Source organism: Pterocles gutturalis, unplaced genomic scaffold (assembly GCF_000699245.1).
Source record: "Pterocles gutturalis isolate BGI_N339 unplaced genomic scaffold, ASM69924v1 scaffold26712, whole genome shotgun sequence".
Classification (NCBI taxonomy): Eukaryota; Metazoa; Chordata; class Aves; order Pterocliformes; family Pteroclidae; genus Pterocles; species Pterocles gutturalis.
Genome location: NW_010108659.1, coordinates 12703 through 32330, shown reverse-complemented (window position 1 = coordinate 32330; position 19628 = coordinate 12703). Strand labels below are relative to the sequence as shown.

The following is a 19628-nucleotide window of genomic DNA, read 5'->3' as shown; positions in this document are numbered from 1 at the left end:
TGTACACACTCTATTGACAGATTTAAAGAAACTCATCGGAACTAAAGAGATGTTTCTGTTATTATGATGAAGGTGTACGGAATTAAAAGCAAACAAGCGAAACCCCGTGCCACCAGGCTGACTTCTGTGGCAGCCCTTTGGTAAGCGCATCTCCGAGGGCTCCCATTGCTCCTCTGCCGAAGCTGAGCAGAGGGACAAGCGCACAAGGAGGAGCCGCAATGACTCCCTTCTCTGCTGGAAGGCACAGGAGACAGCTCGTGACCTTTCAGAGGGGTGAACGCAGAAGTACACATGTTTTTTCTACAATTTATTTCACTGACCTTTGAACTCTGTTTTCCCAGAACAACCAGGTAGATCACTCTGGATAAGCTGAACTTCCATTCTCCGCTCTTTTTTCCTTTTGTCAAACTTATTTTAAATAAACCTACTGACTCCGGGGTTATTTGTGTAACCATTGTGTGTGTCTGCGGCATGGGGAAGGCGACCTGAAATTCCTTTTGTCTGAAGGGAGGTACAGTAATTCTCACAAATCCTTGACTGCACAAACCATTACAAACACTTTATCTTGGGTTAATGACATTTCCTATGTCTTTAAGACACCCTGAAGTTTGCTGGCGGTTAATGCCTGATGCGTATGCACAGCAGCGCGGCCAGCGCGAGGCTGCGGCAGGGCCAGCCCCCCTCAATGAGCGAGGGTGGGCGCTGGCAGCCCCAGCGCTGATTACAGCCCTGTCCCTGGGCAGCTTCACCTGGACCTTTTAGCCTGAATTACACCCAAAGTAATATACAATTTTGCCTGGTTTCTGCTAAATTTTGAAGAATCATAATTCATTTACAATTCACAAAAAAAAAAAACCCTTAGTTTCCATGGTTACACAGAAGTGTTTGATCAAAAAAGACAAAGTATTATTTTGACAAGGATAAACTACAGCGAGTCTACGCAATTCCTGCACAAATTCCTCAATGGTTTACATTAAAAATAAAAAAAAAACAAAGACAGACAAGCTCTTACAGCAGGTTGTGTTAGCAAGAGTCTATAGATGCTTGTAGTAGACACTCGAGTTTGAAAGTAGCAGGTTTTAAAGACACGAATATCCCGTGTTATGTGGCCAGACACCAGACAACTGCACGGCAACTGTGCAGAGTGAGGGAAAAAATGAAGTTGGGGAAAATTTAAACACACACCGAAATACTGTGCTGAATGGGGTCCTTACACACTTTGCACTTTCTAGACACGAGAACAACTATCCTAATTGATAAGTTTAGGAAGTGAAATTTATTTAATTTATTAGAATCAGAGGAACATGGAAATAAAATAACCACAATGGCAGGAGAGTCCAGAAGGTCAAGATCTGATTATCACAAGAGCTGCCACAGACGTTAGCATGGTGGCACAGGTGTTTCACGTGTTGACTTTTAATTTTACACAGCTGGATCCCGTTCACACAAACCACTATCTTCACCTGGGTGCCTTTGCTATGGCCTGGCAGCCACAAGCTTGGTCTACAACTGCATGAATATAAATCAACAATTCAAACAGAAATACCCAAAATCACACTTATGAAATGAACTATGTAATACTTTAAATTTGACTAAACTAACATTTTAGCCTTCTGCAATCTGTTGCATTTACTTAAAATAGATATTTAAAGTGCACTGCGTGTGTATTTTCTATCAACACTTTGCAATCAATTACTGAGACAGAGGAAAAGTCACTAGTTGGTTTAATCACTTAAAAAACACTCTCTGGTTTCAGAGCCTGTATCTTAACTACTGTTTTTCACGTGTGATATGCACATGCAAAACTATTTTCCCATTTAGCTAGTTTATTAATTAGTTTATTTTAAAGTGACAAACAAATCAAAACCAATAAAGGGCAGAATTTACACACGTCTCTGACAGAGAAGAACTTACCAGTTTTTTATGACAGAAAGATTTTTCATAGATTCCTTAGACTACAGGCAGAAACCTCAATAAAATCAAGCTTTAAGACAAAACTCTTGCATCATGTAGGCTTTCTAGCTTGCAAAAAAAAGCAGGGCCCATTAAGATCATGGTGTGCTATATAAGCTTTATTTGCCATAAGAGGCAAATGACTGTTGCCCACCTGAAAACAATTTTTTTCTCAAAACAAAAACCTGAAAATGTCATTGTAGAAATTCTTACCTTCAAGAGATCAATTTCTTTAATGCAATCTTGCCTAGCCTTGGCATCCATCATTTCAAAAATCTTCAAGGACAAAACACAGAAGATGAAAATGAAACAGTAACAAAAAAGAATTTGGTATTTTAACAAAAAATTGCTCTTTCCTCCCCCAAACAGCATATCCCCTACCATAATGAGCACACACACAATCCCCAGATCAAAGGCAGATCAATGTTTTCTACCTGCTAAATAGTAAGACTCTGAACTTAATGCTCACCTGAACTTTCTTTAGTGCCACAGGTTTTCTGTCCAGGAGACAAGTTGCCTTGTAAACTTCGCTGAACTGTCCTCGCCCAATCTTTTTCTCTATCTGAAAATCCGCCAATGTGCAGCGATACGGGTACGACGTTAAATGTCTCTGTTCGAGTCAAAAGAAAATAAATCCATGAACTAGAAGAAGTGATGCAAAAACATGAACTCACATTCCCAATCTGTCCTCTTTACGACCGCAAACCAGTGGTTTCTGGGAGTAATCATACTCAGGAGGACAAATTACTCATAGTAAGGACTGCCCAGCAAGAAAGACAAAGAAATTCAGGGCTGATTTGGTGTAAAATGGGCAATGGAGCCGTCTGGCTTTCCTTTTCCCACCTTCAGTTTTCTTTGTGCACTGCAGACACTACTGTACCAGAGCAGTCGCAATATAAAAGCGCAGCACACAGCAGCGAGCACACACACACACATAACAAGTGATTTCCACAAAAATATTAACCAAACCAAAGCATAAAACTAGCAACAGCTACCAAAACCGTACAGAACGGAGTTAAGATTGCCCAATGTGCACACCCGCTTGCTCCCATTCCTGATGGTCAAGAATTTAATCCAGGCTGAGCGGTCTGTAGATAATTCTGACCGTAAATGCATTAATTCCTAGTGAATGCATTAGGAACACAGGCTGAATTAAGTTAAATGACTTTTTTAAAAAGGAAATAAAGTCTTGCCTTCCGTGTAAGTAGCTAATTAGTCCCAAACTCCTGTTTCCCTGGTTACACACCCTCTGATCAGCTCTGCCTGCATGTCACTGGGGAGATGCCGATCCCCGCTTCAGAGCAGCCCCAGGTAAACACCGGCCGCGCAGGTACACACGGCGTACCCAGGGTTACGTACTCCACGGACCAGGAACTGCTCCCTAGAGCCCTTCTGGTCTCTTCTGTAATGAACATGACTGCTAGCCAATGTTTAAAAAATAAATTATGAAAATTAAAGTTGCCATGCACACCAAGGAGAGTATTTTTAAGCTTCCATCAAAAACCCCCAAAAAGGAATTAGACAAACCCACAGCCAAAGCTGGGGGAGGGCTTCCCGGGGACACAGCCATCGTTTCCAGCTGAATCTTTAGCAGACAATCCCCGCACAAGCGTCCAGGGAGAGCAGGATGGCTTCAGGAGAGGACTATTGCTACCACTGCCATCTTCTAACCCCCAGGGGCGGGGGGGATATATACAAAATGCAGGTACAAGTCCAGCAGCTTTTGCCAGCACTACCCATAAGACAGCGTGAAGAACTCTTACAGCGTTTATTTATTTTGACAATTCAATAAGTTTGGACTTCTTTTCTTCACAACAGAAACAAAAATGACCACTATTCAACAAACAATAAAAAGTTATCAATCAGACATTTGAAAAAGCTCCCAGGTTTCAGGGTGTCTCCGCAAATCTGAACTACAGTCACACCTATGCGGCAGAGGTTTTGTCAACAGAGTTGTAAAATTCAATGTTTTTAAGAAAACTCACCAATGAAGTCCCCTAAATACTAATTTCTAACCCACAAACTGCATCGATCAACCAAGCCAAGCTACTTTGAAAACTGCCACCTTCACAGCATCTTTATCACAACAAACGGAGGGGAAACGCCCACTACAAAAGCTACTCCACTGCAGGCGTCCTCAGGAACAATGACTGTATGTTCTATAAAGGCTGATGATACAGACGTGTGGATGTAAATCACAAAACAGAGAGCGAAGAGACCACCAGCTCTTTTTGCTGTCATCGTCCCCTCGTCCCTCTGGCAGTGACAGGCTGTTTGCTGTGGGAGCTCGCCCAGCACTTCCACACCACCGCCCCTGCCAGCCGACCAGAACTTACCCAGGACTGAGCTCTGCAGTTCTGAAAAGAGAGGACTGCAGTTAAACTGAAAAGCTTCGACAGTTCTGAACTCCAAAGAGACAAAAAGGCAACGCCACGGTGTCCAGGCAATGCCTGCTAATTCGAGGAGGCACAGATCTGGAAATTTCACTCCAGGCCATCATGATTATCAGCTTTCTCAGTTTAATTTCCCTAAAAGAGCAAACCCACTCGTTCCGAGATGAAACGACACTTCAAGTAATTATTTGTGAAATGCCAAAGCCACAGGTACATTTTTCCATCTATCACCACGAGCATTTAAATACTCTCAGACTACGACAAATGGTTTTCATTTCTCTAGGCTGAATATGTCACAATAAAAATTTTAATTCATGAACAATAACCTACAGAACCAGGAAGGCTGCACTAGAGTTAGCAGTTACTCACGAAGGCGAGTCACCCAGAAACGGGAGCTGATTTCATCCCCTATTTCCTTGACACAGCTCAGGGAGAGTTTCCCTTTTCAGATCACCGCAGTCCCCCCACACTCCGAAAGGGGCCCGTCACCCCCTCCCGCACAGCCACCACTCCCAACTCCAGAGTTAACGTTTGCTATAGAGGGAGCAGTCTTAACAAGATTTTACGAAGCAACTACTACGAAAATGTCTTTTCAAGGAAGAAACCCATGCTGCAATCAAGGATGGCATCCGTTCGCCCTCCATAGATCATTAAATTCTCTGTTTAAACCAAGAGTGTTTAAGTGTAAATTAATATTTTAAGCAAGTGCCAGGAAATATCTAGCGACTTCTTAACTTCAAAATATAAACAAATGTTAGGCAAGTGACAGGGGGTGTGTGTCCCCTAGCCACTTGCACATGGTTAGCGCGTGAAGTCTGCTCGCCGCGCCGGGGGACTGCGGGGCGATGACTGGACACCTTGGTTGATATGTTCTGGCATCCTCCAGGACTACAGCTGCACATTTACATATGCAATGACCTAGATTTGCATTTGCTATCACAACCTATCAGACCTAATTAAAGTAACGGAGCTTTCATACAGGCCAGAAGATGTTCGATGATGGTACGAAGCAGAGCGTGTGCTCGGGTTAGACCAACCCAGACCAGAGAGCTCCCTGCTGGTAACGGCCGTCCATCTTCCCCAACGTCTCCGGAAAACTAACCTTCTCCTACGCCTTACTGTACTGAAATGTAAGCAGGTGACTCTTCTGAATACTGTCACAAGAACACCTTCAGAATACCTAAGAAACATCTGCCTCCTCAGGATACCATCCCCGTAGTCTGGCCTTGCACACATTTCACTTAGTTCATGACTTTTGACAAGGGGAACTCCATTTTTATTCCAAGTCCTTCCACATTTAACCACTACAATTTTTCATAAAGCTGTCAAAGAACCAACACCTATTCATTTAAATAAATAATGAGCTCTATTTCTCCAAATCTGAGAGTTTCCATATACAGATATAAATTGTGTGTACAGTTAGATACCACCATCATCTTCAAACCTGTTCATCAAAAATTTATTTCCTCATTTTCAGGACAAGAATCGGGCTCAGTGAAGTGTTTGAGTCTGCACCAATATAGTAAAACCAAGCCACTGTCTCTGCAGAAAAGGTTTTAAGGTCAATGATGGAGCTTAAATTACTAAAAAAAAAAAAAAAAAAAAAGAAAAAAATATGCACATCGCCCCCCTCCCCAGCCACTGGAGCTCTAAAGCCACTTTGAAACCGGGCTGTTTGCACACTGCTGTTCCCTGAGCAGCTGTAGGAAGGGGACAGCCTGGGAAGAACTAGTTTTGAGACAAAGGCTGTTCTCTTTATCCACACAATGCAGTCTCATTCTTCTACTACTCCATTTTAAAAAAGCCAGAGATTAAAGTCAATTAATTCCTCATTCGAATAAAGAGGCTATTCATTTCTAAGAAGAAATGCAGAGATTATTCCAAGAACAAGCTACTCTGGACAACATCTCTGGCACACATATCCTCTTTTAGACGTAATCACTGATGCGAGAGCAAAAAATTCAAAGCTGGCAAAAGCATGCAACGACAGCCCTCGTCAAAATACTTAAGGGAGAAGTTTGCCAGAACTTTCAGCCTCAGATTTTGAGGTGTTAAGAGATCTTCTGCAAAACAGAATTAGTAAGGTTTTGCAATAGTAAAAAAATCCAATGAAATAAAAATGTCAGTTATATTATCTTGTACACACCTGAACAGCTAGGCTGCAAGGATAAGAAACTTTAATTAAAGATAACAGGAGTCTCTTATATACCAGATCATAAAGCAACCCTGGCAAACACAGAGGATGAGAGTATTAGAAAAGCTCCTTGTAATATACTCGCTCCTGGGGACAGGATGTAGTTACTACTGAAGCTTCCCCATTTTCGGGGATGGCTGGGGCAGTGCCACCCGAGGCGACTCTCTGAGCACACAAGAGCACAAGCCTGCCCAAATTTATAACTGGCGATTTGATACCATTTCCCTCAGACCCTCCATACACTGCTATGGCCACGTGTAGGTAGGACAGCAACTTAAACTGAACAGATTTTTTACATATTTTTAATGGGTAGTTGTACAGCTTGGAATTTGTATTTTGGGATATGGAAGAATAAGAAAACACTGTTCTGTAGAAAGAGTCAATATCCAGAACAATTAACATCTGGCCAAAAAATTTACCTCTCTGTAATTATTACAGAGCTAGGGAGAACCTGAACAGTCCCGAGAAACTGTCCAAGCAGCCTCTCACCCGACGTTTCAGGCAAAGGAGAATACCAAGAGACTGAAGACAAAGATCCCAGTAAAACACTAACGTGCTGCAGAGCAAGCCGTGCCTGTGGGACTGCTTCTCCCAGAGCCATGGAAAAAAATAAGCCTGAATGAGCTGAAAAAAGGGGAATGTTCTCAGCTAATTACACAATATATAAACCCAGAGTGCTAATGGTAATTAATAACAAAGTCAGTTGCTGTACTGCTGTCTGACTGGCACGTGGGAAACCGGCATTCGTCGTCATTCTGCACAAACGGCTATGAGGTCACGAGGAATCTAGATTATTGGTAATCAACCTAAAAATCGTTAAAGACTGGTTAACCAACAGTTAAAAAGTCAGACACTACAGTCTTTAGATGCCAATAAAACCATCCTTCCTGTAGAGCCATGAAATGAAATATTCTTTAGAAGAGTAAAAACATACTCGCCCAATTAATTTTCTGAAATCTCATTAAAAAATTTAGCCCGACTAAGTCATACACTTCTGACCTGAATTTTAATTATCTTTACGCTGGATGTAAGTTTTTTTTCTGATATTTGCAATGCATCATTAATTTTAAAGCAATGGTTTCCTTGCTTCTCAAGTGCATACTTCATCTGAATGACATTTACCGTAAACTAATTTCACCTTTAAAAGACATCTGTGGTAGTAGATGGGGAAGCTTCAGCCCCTCCAGTTGAACACATCTACATTATAAGCAATGATTTACTACCAACATCAGGCTTTCAAACCTCTTTATGATGTCCCAAATTATACACCCATCTCCATTCAATAATGCCTACCTGAAAAGAATTTGGCATACTTCGAGGCTGAAATTCCAGTGAGAATTTATGAGAACACATTAAAACAGATTGATTAAAAAAAAAAATAACTTCTAAGCTCACAAGAGATGAGGAAACTTTTAAAATATGGATTATCCTTCAAACAGGTAGTCAAGTAATTATTGAAGAATACATCAGGTTTTTCAATTTGCAGCTTCAAAACTAGACTACGCAGACATCATAAGATATCCTTAACCTGACCTGCTACCTAGAATTTAAAGTTTGCTGGAGAACTTGGCTTGAATTTCAAAGTGTTAACATCCCCATCAGCAGCTATTTGTACTAGGTTATGGAAAGGAGAGAGAGAAATACCAGCCTGAAAATAGCAGATCAGGGTGATACTCACAAAGACAGTAATATTTACACAGAAATAATGTAAGCATTTCAGAAAACGGTAAATTGTAGAGCCTTTGCTGCTTGATGACCAGTTCAATTCACAGACCAAAATGAAACCACCACCAACAGCTCTGCCGCTAAGCTGAGTGAGTATATAAAAGGGTTGTTTAAAAGTGAGTTGTTATGTTTATATAGTATGAAAAGTAAGTCAAAAATTATAGCTCCAGATTTTTATATCACTGATTTAGTCCTAAATAACTTTTATTGCTTACTGCTATAAACACCAAGTAATCTAGAGACTTAAATAATTGACACTTTCACGTTGGAACATTACCAGAAAATGTTCTGTCTCCTGCTGACAAACTTCATCAGGGTAACGCCAGAAGGAAGAGAAGGCCATTCCACACAAAAAACCCTCCTCATTGGAGACTCTGAAAGCTCAAGTTCCGTTTTTTCTGCTTAAGCTTTATCCCTGCCATGCGTGACATTTCTTGCAAGACAAGTTTGGTCAATTCCTCCTTCCACAAACTATTATACAGCATGCCTGCATTACTTATCTCTTCAGAAGACAGAAATTACACAATTTTGAATTCTTACAGGTAACAGGTATCAGAAAATTGGAAATTACATATAATTATGATCCTGCAAATCAGAAAATCAGAAGTACGCAATAAGCAATAACATCATGCCATCAATGTAAGGTGGCCTGTCCTCTCCACAGTACCATTTTTGTTAACTGAGTTTGCTGAGGAGAGGCATTTTTTTCAATTCTCCGGTGACTGTGTATTTTTGTCATTCAGCTTTTTTCATTGTAACAGCAAAACCGAAAGAAAGTCTCTCTGCAATCCTAATTCCAAACCAGCTCCTTCCCAGACCAGTTCATATCCTTGGAGACGTCCACTAACACAAGTCGGATATTAGCAGAGCTGAGGGGCGGTCTCACTGAGCAATGGCCATACAGCAAAATGAGCCCACTCAGCATCAGCGGAGCAGCAGAACATAGATTATTAGCTACTAATTACACTTAACTATGTCATTACAAATTCTAACATGTGCTCCAAGATGCCACGAATGTATCTGCTGCACAGGAACACTTCCTAATCTTGTTCATGAAATAATTACAGGGGCTCTATCCTGCCAAATGAGGCAGTAATTAACCCTAATTGCTCAAAATGCAACTGGCTAATTCTAGGAGATTAATCAAGGGGATTCAATTATTATTAAATGACTTAATATGACAAATTGCTACATTAGGAGAGGGGGACTTTGCTCCACAGGACATTACGTTCCCAGCAGTGCTGCGTAAGATACATCCAGGGTTGTACTCTGGGTGTAAACCACTTACCACTTTTTTCCTCTCCTGTGTTTTGCTACAGCTTTCCTGACAACCACTTCTGGCTCAAGGAACCTTCATCACCACTGGATTGAACGTTTGGAATGAGAAATTCACAGCCATGCTACACCACGGTTGCAATAGCATTCTTTCTGACTGCTTTTCCGTGATGCTTTTTGTTTACTCCTTAAAATACGTATGGGTAAAACTTAACTGCTCTGATAAACAGACAGACTAAAAAAGGCAAGCAGCCAGAATTCACAAAAACACAGGTTTCCTTATTACAGTGAAGGTATCAACGTTACTTTGAGTACAGGTCTAACGCTTGTTTTAGCCCACTTCTGCCAAAAGGAACGGAAGAGAGAGAGATCTGAGCCACTACAGTGAAACTTTACAACAGGACAGACAAAATACATGATGGGAGAGTTCAGAGACTCACAGAAAATGAAGTCACACAGCCTCCAGTTTCATGCGAGATGAACTTTTTCTTGTATTTGGTGATTACCTCTTCAGCATTTATCATTAAATTATAATAGGAGATAAAATACATTTATTCACAGAACCAACTGCTTTTCTTTGGCCTTTTCTTCAAGGAAACAAAGAGAAGAGAAATCCAACACAACACATGCTTTTGGAAGATGATTTTCAAATACTTGCTTTAAGCAAAATTCAAAGTATTTCCTTTTTCTCTTATTATCACCAAAAAACTAGATGCAGAATCCCAAACTGGATATACCCTAAATCGGCACTATAAGCAGAAGAGGGGGAGAAAAAGGCAAAATGCCGAGAAATCTACAGACCTTTATAAAAGGAAAGAAGAAAACAGAAGGAGAAAGACTGAAGAGACACATGCACTCACCTGAGGATCATGCTGATATTCCTGTCCCGGCAGCTTGCAAAGAGGGTTGTTCTGGTCCCCTAGATGATGAGGGTGGTTATGCTGCCCTTCCATGGTATCATACCAAACTCGGCCTCACAGTTCTGCTGGAGTTAAAAGAAAAGAGGGGAGAGAAGAGTCTCATCACTGTCCATCCGGCACCGAAAGCAAGAAACTCCTTCCAGGGGTGTGCTTACACGTGGTTGTACATCAAGACAGCAACAGCCAATTCCAAAACAAATTTACAAAACAAAAATACCAACATCACAACTATTCCTGTTAGCATTTCATAAGAAGTGTGGTAGTCAGTTTTCATTTTTTACAATTTAAAAAAAAGAGAGAGGAAAAAAAGGACAAGTGATATTCCTACAACGGTCGAACGTGGCAAATGAGACTTGTCATTATTTAAAGGGATGCTGGACATTTGGAAACACCTGCTCTCGACTGCTCATCGCCACTGTGCAGAAGTTCCTCAGTGTGTGTGTACAGCCGCCGTGCCTCAGCACCAGGACGAGCCACCCCTGCCGTGACGCCAAGGCCACTCTAAGCGGTTTCTACGCCGTCCCTCTCCCGAGGTCCCCTGCAGGGGCAGGCCACCACGCAGCCATCTGCAATGATACCCTGCTCACCTTCAAAACCTGTGCCGTAAAGCTGTAAAGAGCTGCCAGTCAGGCAGTCGAGACATTCCCAGTGCTGCAACAACAATGTGAGCCCAGATGAACTAATCCTCCTCTGACACGGAGCTCTGCACGGATTTCAGGCACGCCGTAGTAAACAGTAACGGGGCCGTTACGGGCTCTGGGCTGAAAGCCTGCCAGATACGTCTCTGTCTGCAGAAGCACGAGACCAGGCATATATGTATTTTCTAGCCCCTCTAGGAAACAAAAACCACACTTGAACTATGAGTATTGTCACATCTGAGCCTGACTTGGGGACAAATCCCGGTGACTGTATCAGCTATCCAGGGGACGCTCAGTGTGGATCACAGCGCTCCTTGCTCCGTGCCAGCCGTGGGGTCAGGCTCCGGCCCCGAGAGCAAAGCCAGTGCTCAGAACACACTCCCAGCATACACAGAGCACACACAATAAACACACAGACATCCTCTCCCCATAAAGGACGGTGTGCAGGTTTTGGGCGGCTTATTTAATAACGTTTTTCATAGACAGTTATTCATTATCCACACACACTGGAGGCAGTATGTCATTTAACGAGTCACATTTTTGCTGTCCTTCGCAGCAAGGAGAAGTGCGACGGTGACAAGGGAAGAGTCAGGGGCCAACACAAGCATTTTCACCAAGTTGTTTCCAGAGTTTCGGCGAGTATCCGCTCAGTGAAAGAGCACAACCTGACCTCACCAGGGTATTAATAGTGCCCGCCTGGCACTGGGGCAACGACTGACTCTCGATTTCAAACACAAAGGTATTTCAGACATTTTGGGGGAGGGGGGAGAAAGCATGATGCAGAAGAATTTCTGCAGCAAGTTGTGCTCAGTTCTTTTAACAGTTGTCAGCAAAACAAGCCTTTAGCTGTGGCAGATCTTCCCCAACACCAGCTATCGTAACACCTGCACACACAGAACCGGGGAAAAGTGGAGAACAAGCTCATTGTGTTTCTTAAGGAAATGAACTCTCACTCTAACAAACACTCCCCGGGAGGGGGTTGCAAGAGCTGCAGTACCTGTTCCATATAAGCAGGCTAATGCATGGGTTGCTCTCAATAAAAAGAGGTTTTCAAAGCTGGCATGATGAAACTCCAGTGGGAGAAGGATAATCGCTATTAGCGTGAAGAAGTTTATTTTACAATTGCTTCAGTATCAGGCATCTGCTGGTTCATTAGCAACCAGATGACCACTTTAAAAACAAAAATCTGTCCTTAACATCAACATTAAACTGTCCTATGAAATTTCTACCTTGCATTACACCACCAGAACTATCTTAATTATTTTATTATTGATGATTTGAAGAAAGGCTGTTTACTTGAAGGGAGAACATAACACGTGTTCCTTCTCTTCTAAGTCCACAAGCACAGAGAAACACTGCTAGGGACCGCAGGCGGCTGCCAGCCTCGCTGCTTCCCGCTTATCTCCAAAGGAATTCAGAAATTTCACATTTACAGCCTCGAGATAAAAGGCATGTCCAGGCAGTGTCATGTGAAGTATCTAGTCTAACACTGATCAAACATCATATCCACTGCGTCGTGCCTTTGGAAAGGACTAGAGTTCAGAAAGAGAAGAGGGAATTACCTCTGAATATGAGAACCTGAGTCATCTGATCGTACTCAAACCTGGGCCATTCCTAAGAGAACCGAACTTTCCAGCTGCCATTAAGAAACTCAAGGTACAATTACCTGCTGTGAGCCATTAGACAGCGGGAAGGCAATTAATAGCTTGAACAGCCTAGCTGCCACGAGCGTGCATGGGAATGTCTTAGGCGGAGCATCTGGGTTTGGTCCCTGTTTGTTTAAAGCACTGCAGCTGGAAGCAAAGGAAGAAGTAAGAACAAAATATCACCTTTGAAAAAAGATCCGGCACAGCTCACATGACAGCCGCGCCGAGCCCGCTGACACCTACGGGACAGCGTGTCCTGCTGGGAGCTGTCAGCTCGGCTATTCTGGGCTGCGGGCAAGCACACGCTATAGGTAGGCTAGAAGGGGGATCCCCACGAAAGGGCTTCACAGAGCGTCTGCAAATAGCAGCCAACCACACCAAGGCACTTCATTATGTCAAAAAGACATAAACAGATTGCACAGAGCTGTAATTCCACCAAATTCTACGAGGGTTTTGAGATTTTCTCTTTAGAAAAGTCTAACTGCAAAACAAATATTGCAATTACATTGTTAAACCAAAAATGCAACTGGACCAAGATGAACAAATTTACATGTCACTTCTTCCCAACAGCCTCCCTGACACGACACATCAAAGAAATCCAACAGGGAAGAAAAGCTGCTCAACACAAAACCAAGCAGTGACACCACCACTCCAGATTCGGCCTCATTTCCTTATCAAATGGGGGGAGGAGGATTTGCAGACAAATAATTGAAGATTTTTTTTATCCGTTTAAACAGCTGAAGACAATAGCAGGAAATAAGACTAGAGGTCTTGGAATAAGCTCTCTTAACATTGGCATGCCTTCGCTTTACACTGTTCTAGCTCTGCACTTTTACTTCTCAAGTGACAGGCTTTTTATTAGCGCTTCCAAATTTCCTCTAAAGCTTTGCAGTGTCAAACAGGTTCAGACTGGGTCTTGACCACGACACTAAATTAAAACATTTTTAAATCGCAGGAACCATCACATATCTTCCCAGAAAGTGGATAAAAAAACAGGATCATCATTTGTGAAAAGCTTTACAAGAACAACCTAACAGCTTTCCAGAATTGCTACAAGAAGTCAAAGATGTCATACACCTAAGTCCTGAATCACACATCTGCCTCAAAAATCCACACACACAAAACCAAGGACTCCATGCGATTTATAGAATCTTTTGCAGCATTTTCCAGCTTTTGAAGACAGATTTCCACCCTATTTTAATCAAAACTGGAGCATTTCCCTCTACCTCCAGAAGAACAATCATCTTCTTTGAGAATTAGACACTGCAAAAGAAAACAAGTGATAGCAGTTGGGTTCCAGTCCTGGAGAGAGGAACGGTACGTGGAGCTGGTACCATGTGTGTACTTCACTGGTAAAGAACCGCAGGAAGGAAGATTCCACTGAAGCTCTGTTGATGGAGCATTACTTCCAGGATATTCCAGCCAAGTCACGTTAAGGAGGTATCACAATTGTTTTATTATTTGGGGTCAATTTTAATCAGTCAAATTCTAAAACACTTGGCCTGGCTGCCAAACAATGTAATAACTTTTACTACAGCAGAAGTGTCAGCAGTTCAGGTTACTTTAGTACTGGAGTTTATGATTGTTCAACATCAGCGAGATCAATGGCTTTGTCCATGTGCCGTCTCCGTTTTGCAGTAACAGACGTAGGCTCACTTCCCTCTGCACCGGCCGCAAAAGTGCGTTTATCACAACAAAATCAGAGGGAACTCCCATGAATACAGAACCCACTGGTATTTCCAATTATTAAAATATTGGTACTTAGCTGCAGAGTATAAGCTGAGACACACGTTGTCTTGGTAAAGCTTTTAACTTTCAAGACAGACACCACGACAGCACGGAGCCACACACAAAGCCAGCCGCTCCCATATAACTGAATGGTGCAGGATTGTTTCCCTGTACCTGATCCACGGGGGAAACAGTTTCTGAAAACAATGGAAGGAAGTGAAAGACTCCAACTGAATCAGAGGCCAACTCAAAATAAATACATATTTGAAAAAATACAACTGAACTCAGCACAGAGCAGCTTCACTTCTCCCAACAGATCTTAAGACATAAGCTGAGACATTTTGAAAACGATGCACTGAAAATACCCAAGTACCAAAAACTTCCCTCTTATTTTCTTTAGGTTCGTATCTCCATAGTTTTGCAGGCAACTCAGCTACTCTGTAAGAATTCAGAATAAATTTAACACCACAGTGGGGAATATGACCAAAGCCCATGTGGGATGAGCAGCCTGATGGAGGTTTGTCTGTCACCACGTGCCCTCCACTCCATAGGGGAATAATGCAAAAAGGAGAAACCCAAATGTATGTCCAATTGTGCCAAAAACACCTTAAAAAAAAAGACTCCATTCATGCACAAGTGACCGGCATCATAGCCTTTAAGCATCCTGCCACTTACCACTACCCTTCTGCAGCACAGTTATTACTGCAAGCAGCAGCAGTATCCACAGGTAGCCTGGAGCTTTTACAAAGCAAGGGAAAATAAAAACCTTCTCACACAGCCAGCTCCCCCGACATGTCCCAGGCTGTGATTTCTCTTTGGGTACCTAACTGTCCTTACGCCCCATCCCATCCCTCTGATGCCTGAATCAGTAGCAAGCAAAACAAAACACAAAACCCCCCAAACCCCATGGTACCTTACAGGTACCTGACAGGTGGGATTCTCAGAGCAGAACAGCCCAGGGCACTTGGTAGCAAAGGCCAAGATCATTAGTTACGAGGCACTCATTAAGGAGCAGAACCTCATCAGCATCTTGACGTTCAGTCTCACACACCCTACCGCCCCAGGTGCAGCTTCTCTCCAAACCGGCTTGGCCAAACAGCTGTGACTCGTGTAATCGGGCATCGCCATGTGTCTCGGGATGCCTCCAACTCAACTACAGGCTGAATTATTTGCTCCCAGATGTATAATCAACGTGATCAGATCATGCGCCTCTAAAGCAGGCAGCAAAGCAGCACTGTGAGCACTCGGTGTTACAACTGTTTTCTGTACCAATGCTCTTCACCTTCTTCAGACACACCAGCTGCTCCCGCGTGCCCAGCGTTCAGCTCCGCCGCTGCCCCCTCGCTGGGAGAGCCAGCAAACCCAAACACTCCAGCCGTCCCTAAACCCGTCCTCGGCCGTCAGGGACCCAGCAAGGGCTGGCACCGCACAGAGCAGCTCTTTCTGTAAGGCACAGTGTAGACTTCCCAGAGAACAGCTTTGTAAATGCAGCCACAGCGACTCCAGCTCTCCCTAGTACTGCCACACAAAGTATTCTGCAGAATAAACTCTGAGGTTTTCTACTTCTGCACCACTTCCTACTGTAAAAGCAACACGACTCCATCTCGAGGAGTCTCAGCGTTCCTGGCTGTGAAGCAGGGGCAGCTGTGCCCTTCCTGGAAATGTTATGGGGCTTTCTGTACCTCTGACCTGCTCCAATGCCCTCAAATATCATCCAAGATTATATATATGCTTTTCCACTCGGTTACTATATCCCTCTCCTATCCTCTCGCTACACGGGGACTGGGAGGGGAAGGCCAGCAGCTCTATTTGGGCACCTTGTGTAAAACAAAACAAAAAGGCAAGTCTCGCATAGTTCCAGAAATCCCTAAGCTGTTTAAACACAGTCAAGTACATGACTTAAACTACTCCACAAATTTCCATCTTTTAACATATACAAAGAATTGAGATTAACAGTGAATAAAACCCGCCAGTGCACATGAACCAGGGTCCTACGTCAGCCGTCGATGCCCGCAGCAGACCTGGTGCCGGTGGAGCTCAGGTCCTCCCACCTCCCCAAGCCATCAGCGTGCTGCTCGCTGCCCACTCCCAAAGACTGGAGCCACACAAACTATTCTACAAAATAAACACAACCACAAGGTAACACCTTCTTCCTCTCTACTGCCCAATAACATTCTTCCTCTTGCTTGCTCATAAAATCAATCTGTCAGGATACTGTATGCGATAACCTATATATTTAAATGATGATCCTGGCTTATGATGACAGTACCGCTCGGGTTCAGGGTACGTGCTGTGGAGAAGGCAGCCCGATCCTAGGAGAGTATTATTTTCAAGTGACTTTTATTGTCCATTATCTTACACCAGTTCTGTCACAGCGATGATGGCTGGTAGGAATAGTTCACAACAGAAATATCTTTGTCGTTAGTATTCTCATTGCAATTTAGTCAGATCAACCTTTAAATCTCATCCATCATACTGAAGAGCTTTGGCAAAGCAAGCGCAGTAATATATGCTTCCATGCAAAACCTAATTACAGGCTAGGTTAAAAAGCCTACCCCATTCCTTCTGCAGTGCAAGGTGACAGAAATCCTGAGCATCCCTTGGTTTCTCACTCTCCCTTTTCGCTGGTGAAGTGCGTAACCCGTTCATTACAGCAGACTGATTCTGTCTGGCACATGACAAACTTACTTGAACCCAACAATTAAACTTCTGACAGCGTTTCCAAAAGCAGAGAGTATTTACTGTAAATGCCTGACAATTTTCTTCCTCTCTGCTCATCTCTCTCAACAGTCACCTTATGATGACTGGAAATTACCATAAGCAAATAGCAGTCTAACATCCAAAAACCCCCTTGTGTTAATGTGAAATACACACCTGCCAACACTGAAAAAATATGAATATGAATGGTGAAGGAAACGACACGAGGAGTGCCACTGAAATGCATGAGACAGGAGAGAACGCTTCAAGAGCAGAGCTGAACAATACAATTCAGTAAGAATAGCTCAGAGAGAGCTGCCTACGCAACGCCGAGCTGCCTACACACACCACCAGCCCCAGCGAGGAACCACCATCATCTGTCTAACCAACAGCTCCAGCCTGCAGGGAGGGAATTCAAGCAAGAACTGTTAAAGTGCAGACACACCACCAGTAAAGAGTTCCAAAAGTTTAGGCTTAGCATTAAGATGAAACTGTATCTGAGGACGCACCACGAGTTACGTACACCTGCAAAGCCCGAGAAAGTATAAATAAGCAGAAGTGTAATTCACTGTTCCGTGCCTGGAAGCAAAGTGACATCAAGTCAACCATTGCAGGCCAGATTATTGTTTCAAATACTCTGTATTCTAGTCTGGGGACAAATCCAGTAAAACTGCTTGAAAACAGCAAGGTCTGACACAGCCTTCTCCCCTCCCCGACTACACGTGTGCCTGAAGATGCTGCTTGAGCTTACACAATACTTTTGATAGAACGCTTCCTTTCATCAGTTCTCACCACCAACAAGGAAGGTGGTTTAGCTTACTTCTGATTTTGGTTTAAAAAGGTTTAATTTAAGTGTTCTTGTTTGGGGTTTTTGGGGAGTTTGCTTGGTTGTTTTTTTGTTTGTTGTTTTTTTTGGTCCATCCACCCCCATGCTGTAATATCAGCTCCTTAGAACCTGTTCCCAAATCAAAAGATAATTGTTTTTATAAGTCTTCTGAATACACCTGAGATGCTACGTAGCTCAACCCATCCATTACAAGGGACAGTTTCACACAGCTCCTATCAAATCATCCTAGGATCAGTGCCAGGAGTGATTTATAGTTATGACTTAAGTAATCAATGTGATAATAAGATAAATGTTGCTTTCCACCAGCCTAGCTGGACTGTTCCTACCTCTTATTTCACCGCATGGAATTTCCTAGTGCAACACCACATGTAAATATTTACATACAGTGCTCCTGAAAGATGCAGATAAATACCAAACTCACATCCCAAATTGAGGGCAGATAGCAGTCAGCGGCATTTAAAGTGACACCAGTTCCTTTGAAGAGAGATAACACTGCAAACACAGCACAGGAACAGCAGGTTGCATTTTTCTCCAACTAGTTTTCAGTTATGCACATTTCAGGTACAGTAAGAAGCCAACATACCTTAATTTATATTCTTCTAGTTGCAACTTTGAGCCTTCCAAAAGTATTCACTATGTTCGTTTTTACAACCTTTGAAACATTAGCGACAGACCTCTCAGGCCACCACTGGTGCTAACAAAACATGTTAAAAATAAACACATACTAAATCTCCCTGGAATTTCACTGTATTGCTTACTAAGCACGCAACAACACGCTCACCTTTTAATTTATAATGCAATAAAGCTTTCAAGCCTGAAGCCAAATTATTTAAGAACATTTCTGTTATCCTTCTCAGAATTCATTCATTTCTGATCAAGGAAAGATTAAATATAGGCTGGAAATATATTCATAACATATACGTTCACAGAAACTGCCAGACATTTTCACATCATTAAATCATAACAGAAATAAGTAACATCACACACAGCTCTGAAACGCGCACTGCCGTACCAGTAATGTCAACTTCACCATCACGCTGGCTGCACGGTCTCCCACCTGCATCACGGGAACAATCAGCTGCTGGCACCTAAGTAAGCAAACTTCCAGTGCTACCAGCGAGTTGACAATCTACATGTGAAATACAAACAGCTCCCACTCTCCATCAACATCAGAAAAGCCCTTGTAAAAAAGAGCCAAAAATCAAGCAGTAGGGAAGGCTGATGGTTCCCAACCTATGGCAGAAACATCCAACTTAAGCCGATCCCTAAAATAAGTTTCTACTACACACAACTAAGAACCCAAACTTCTTCCACAGCTTGTTCCTACCAAGACACCATTAGCACCCAGCCATCTCAAACAAGAGCACAAGCAAACAGATCATCTGAAGCCAAAAAGACAAAAACAGAAGTAAAATGCAAAGTAAAAAAACAACAACAAAAAAAAATAAGCTCTGCTGCTGCAGCCCCAAACCCAAATGTGGGAACTGTTCAGCCTGGTCTGCTCTCAGAAAGCTTAAACATATGGCTTAAATCCTAACAGAGTTTTCCACAAGTACGTATACACGTACGTGATTAGAAACACCACCACTTAGCACTGATAAATACCTTCTAA

The 19628-nt window shown here is 42.8% G+C and overlaps 1 protein-coding gene across 1 annotated transcript in view; it reads right to left on the bottom strand.

The window, feature by feature from the left end:
• The window catches only part of NEK6 (NIMA-related kinase 6), a 35585-nt gene extending 25092 nt beyond the window's left edge, over positions 1-10493 (bottom strand). The window contains exons 1-3 of the mRNA XM_010072723.1: positions 10401-10493; positions 2423-2563; positions 2167-2229 (exon numbers count right to left, since the gene is read on the bottom strand). Of these exons, the coding sequence (XP_010071025.1) occupies positions 2167-2229; positions 2423-2563; positions 10401-10493 (297 nt within the window). The remainder of the gene's footprint in view (positions 1-2166; positions 2230-2422; positions 2564-10400) is intronic.
• Positions 10494-19628: the final 9135 nt, after the last annotated feature.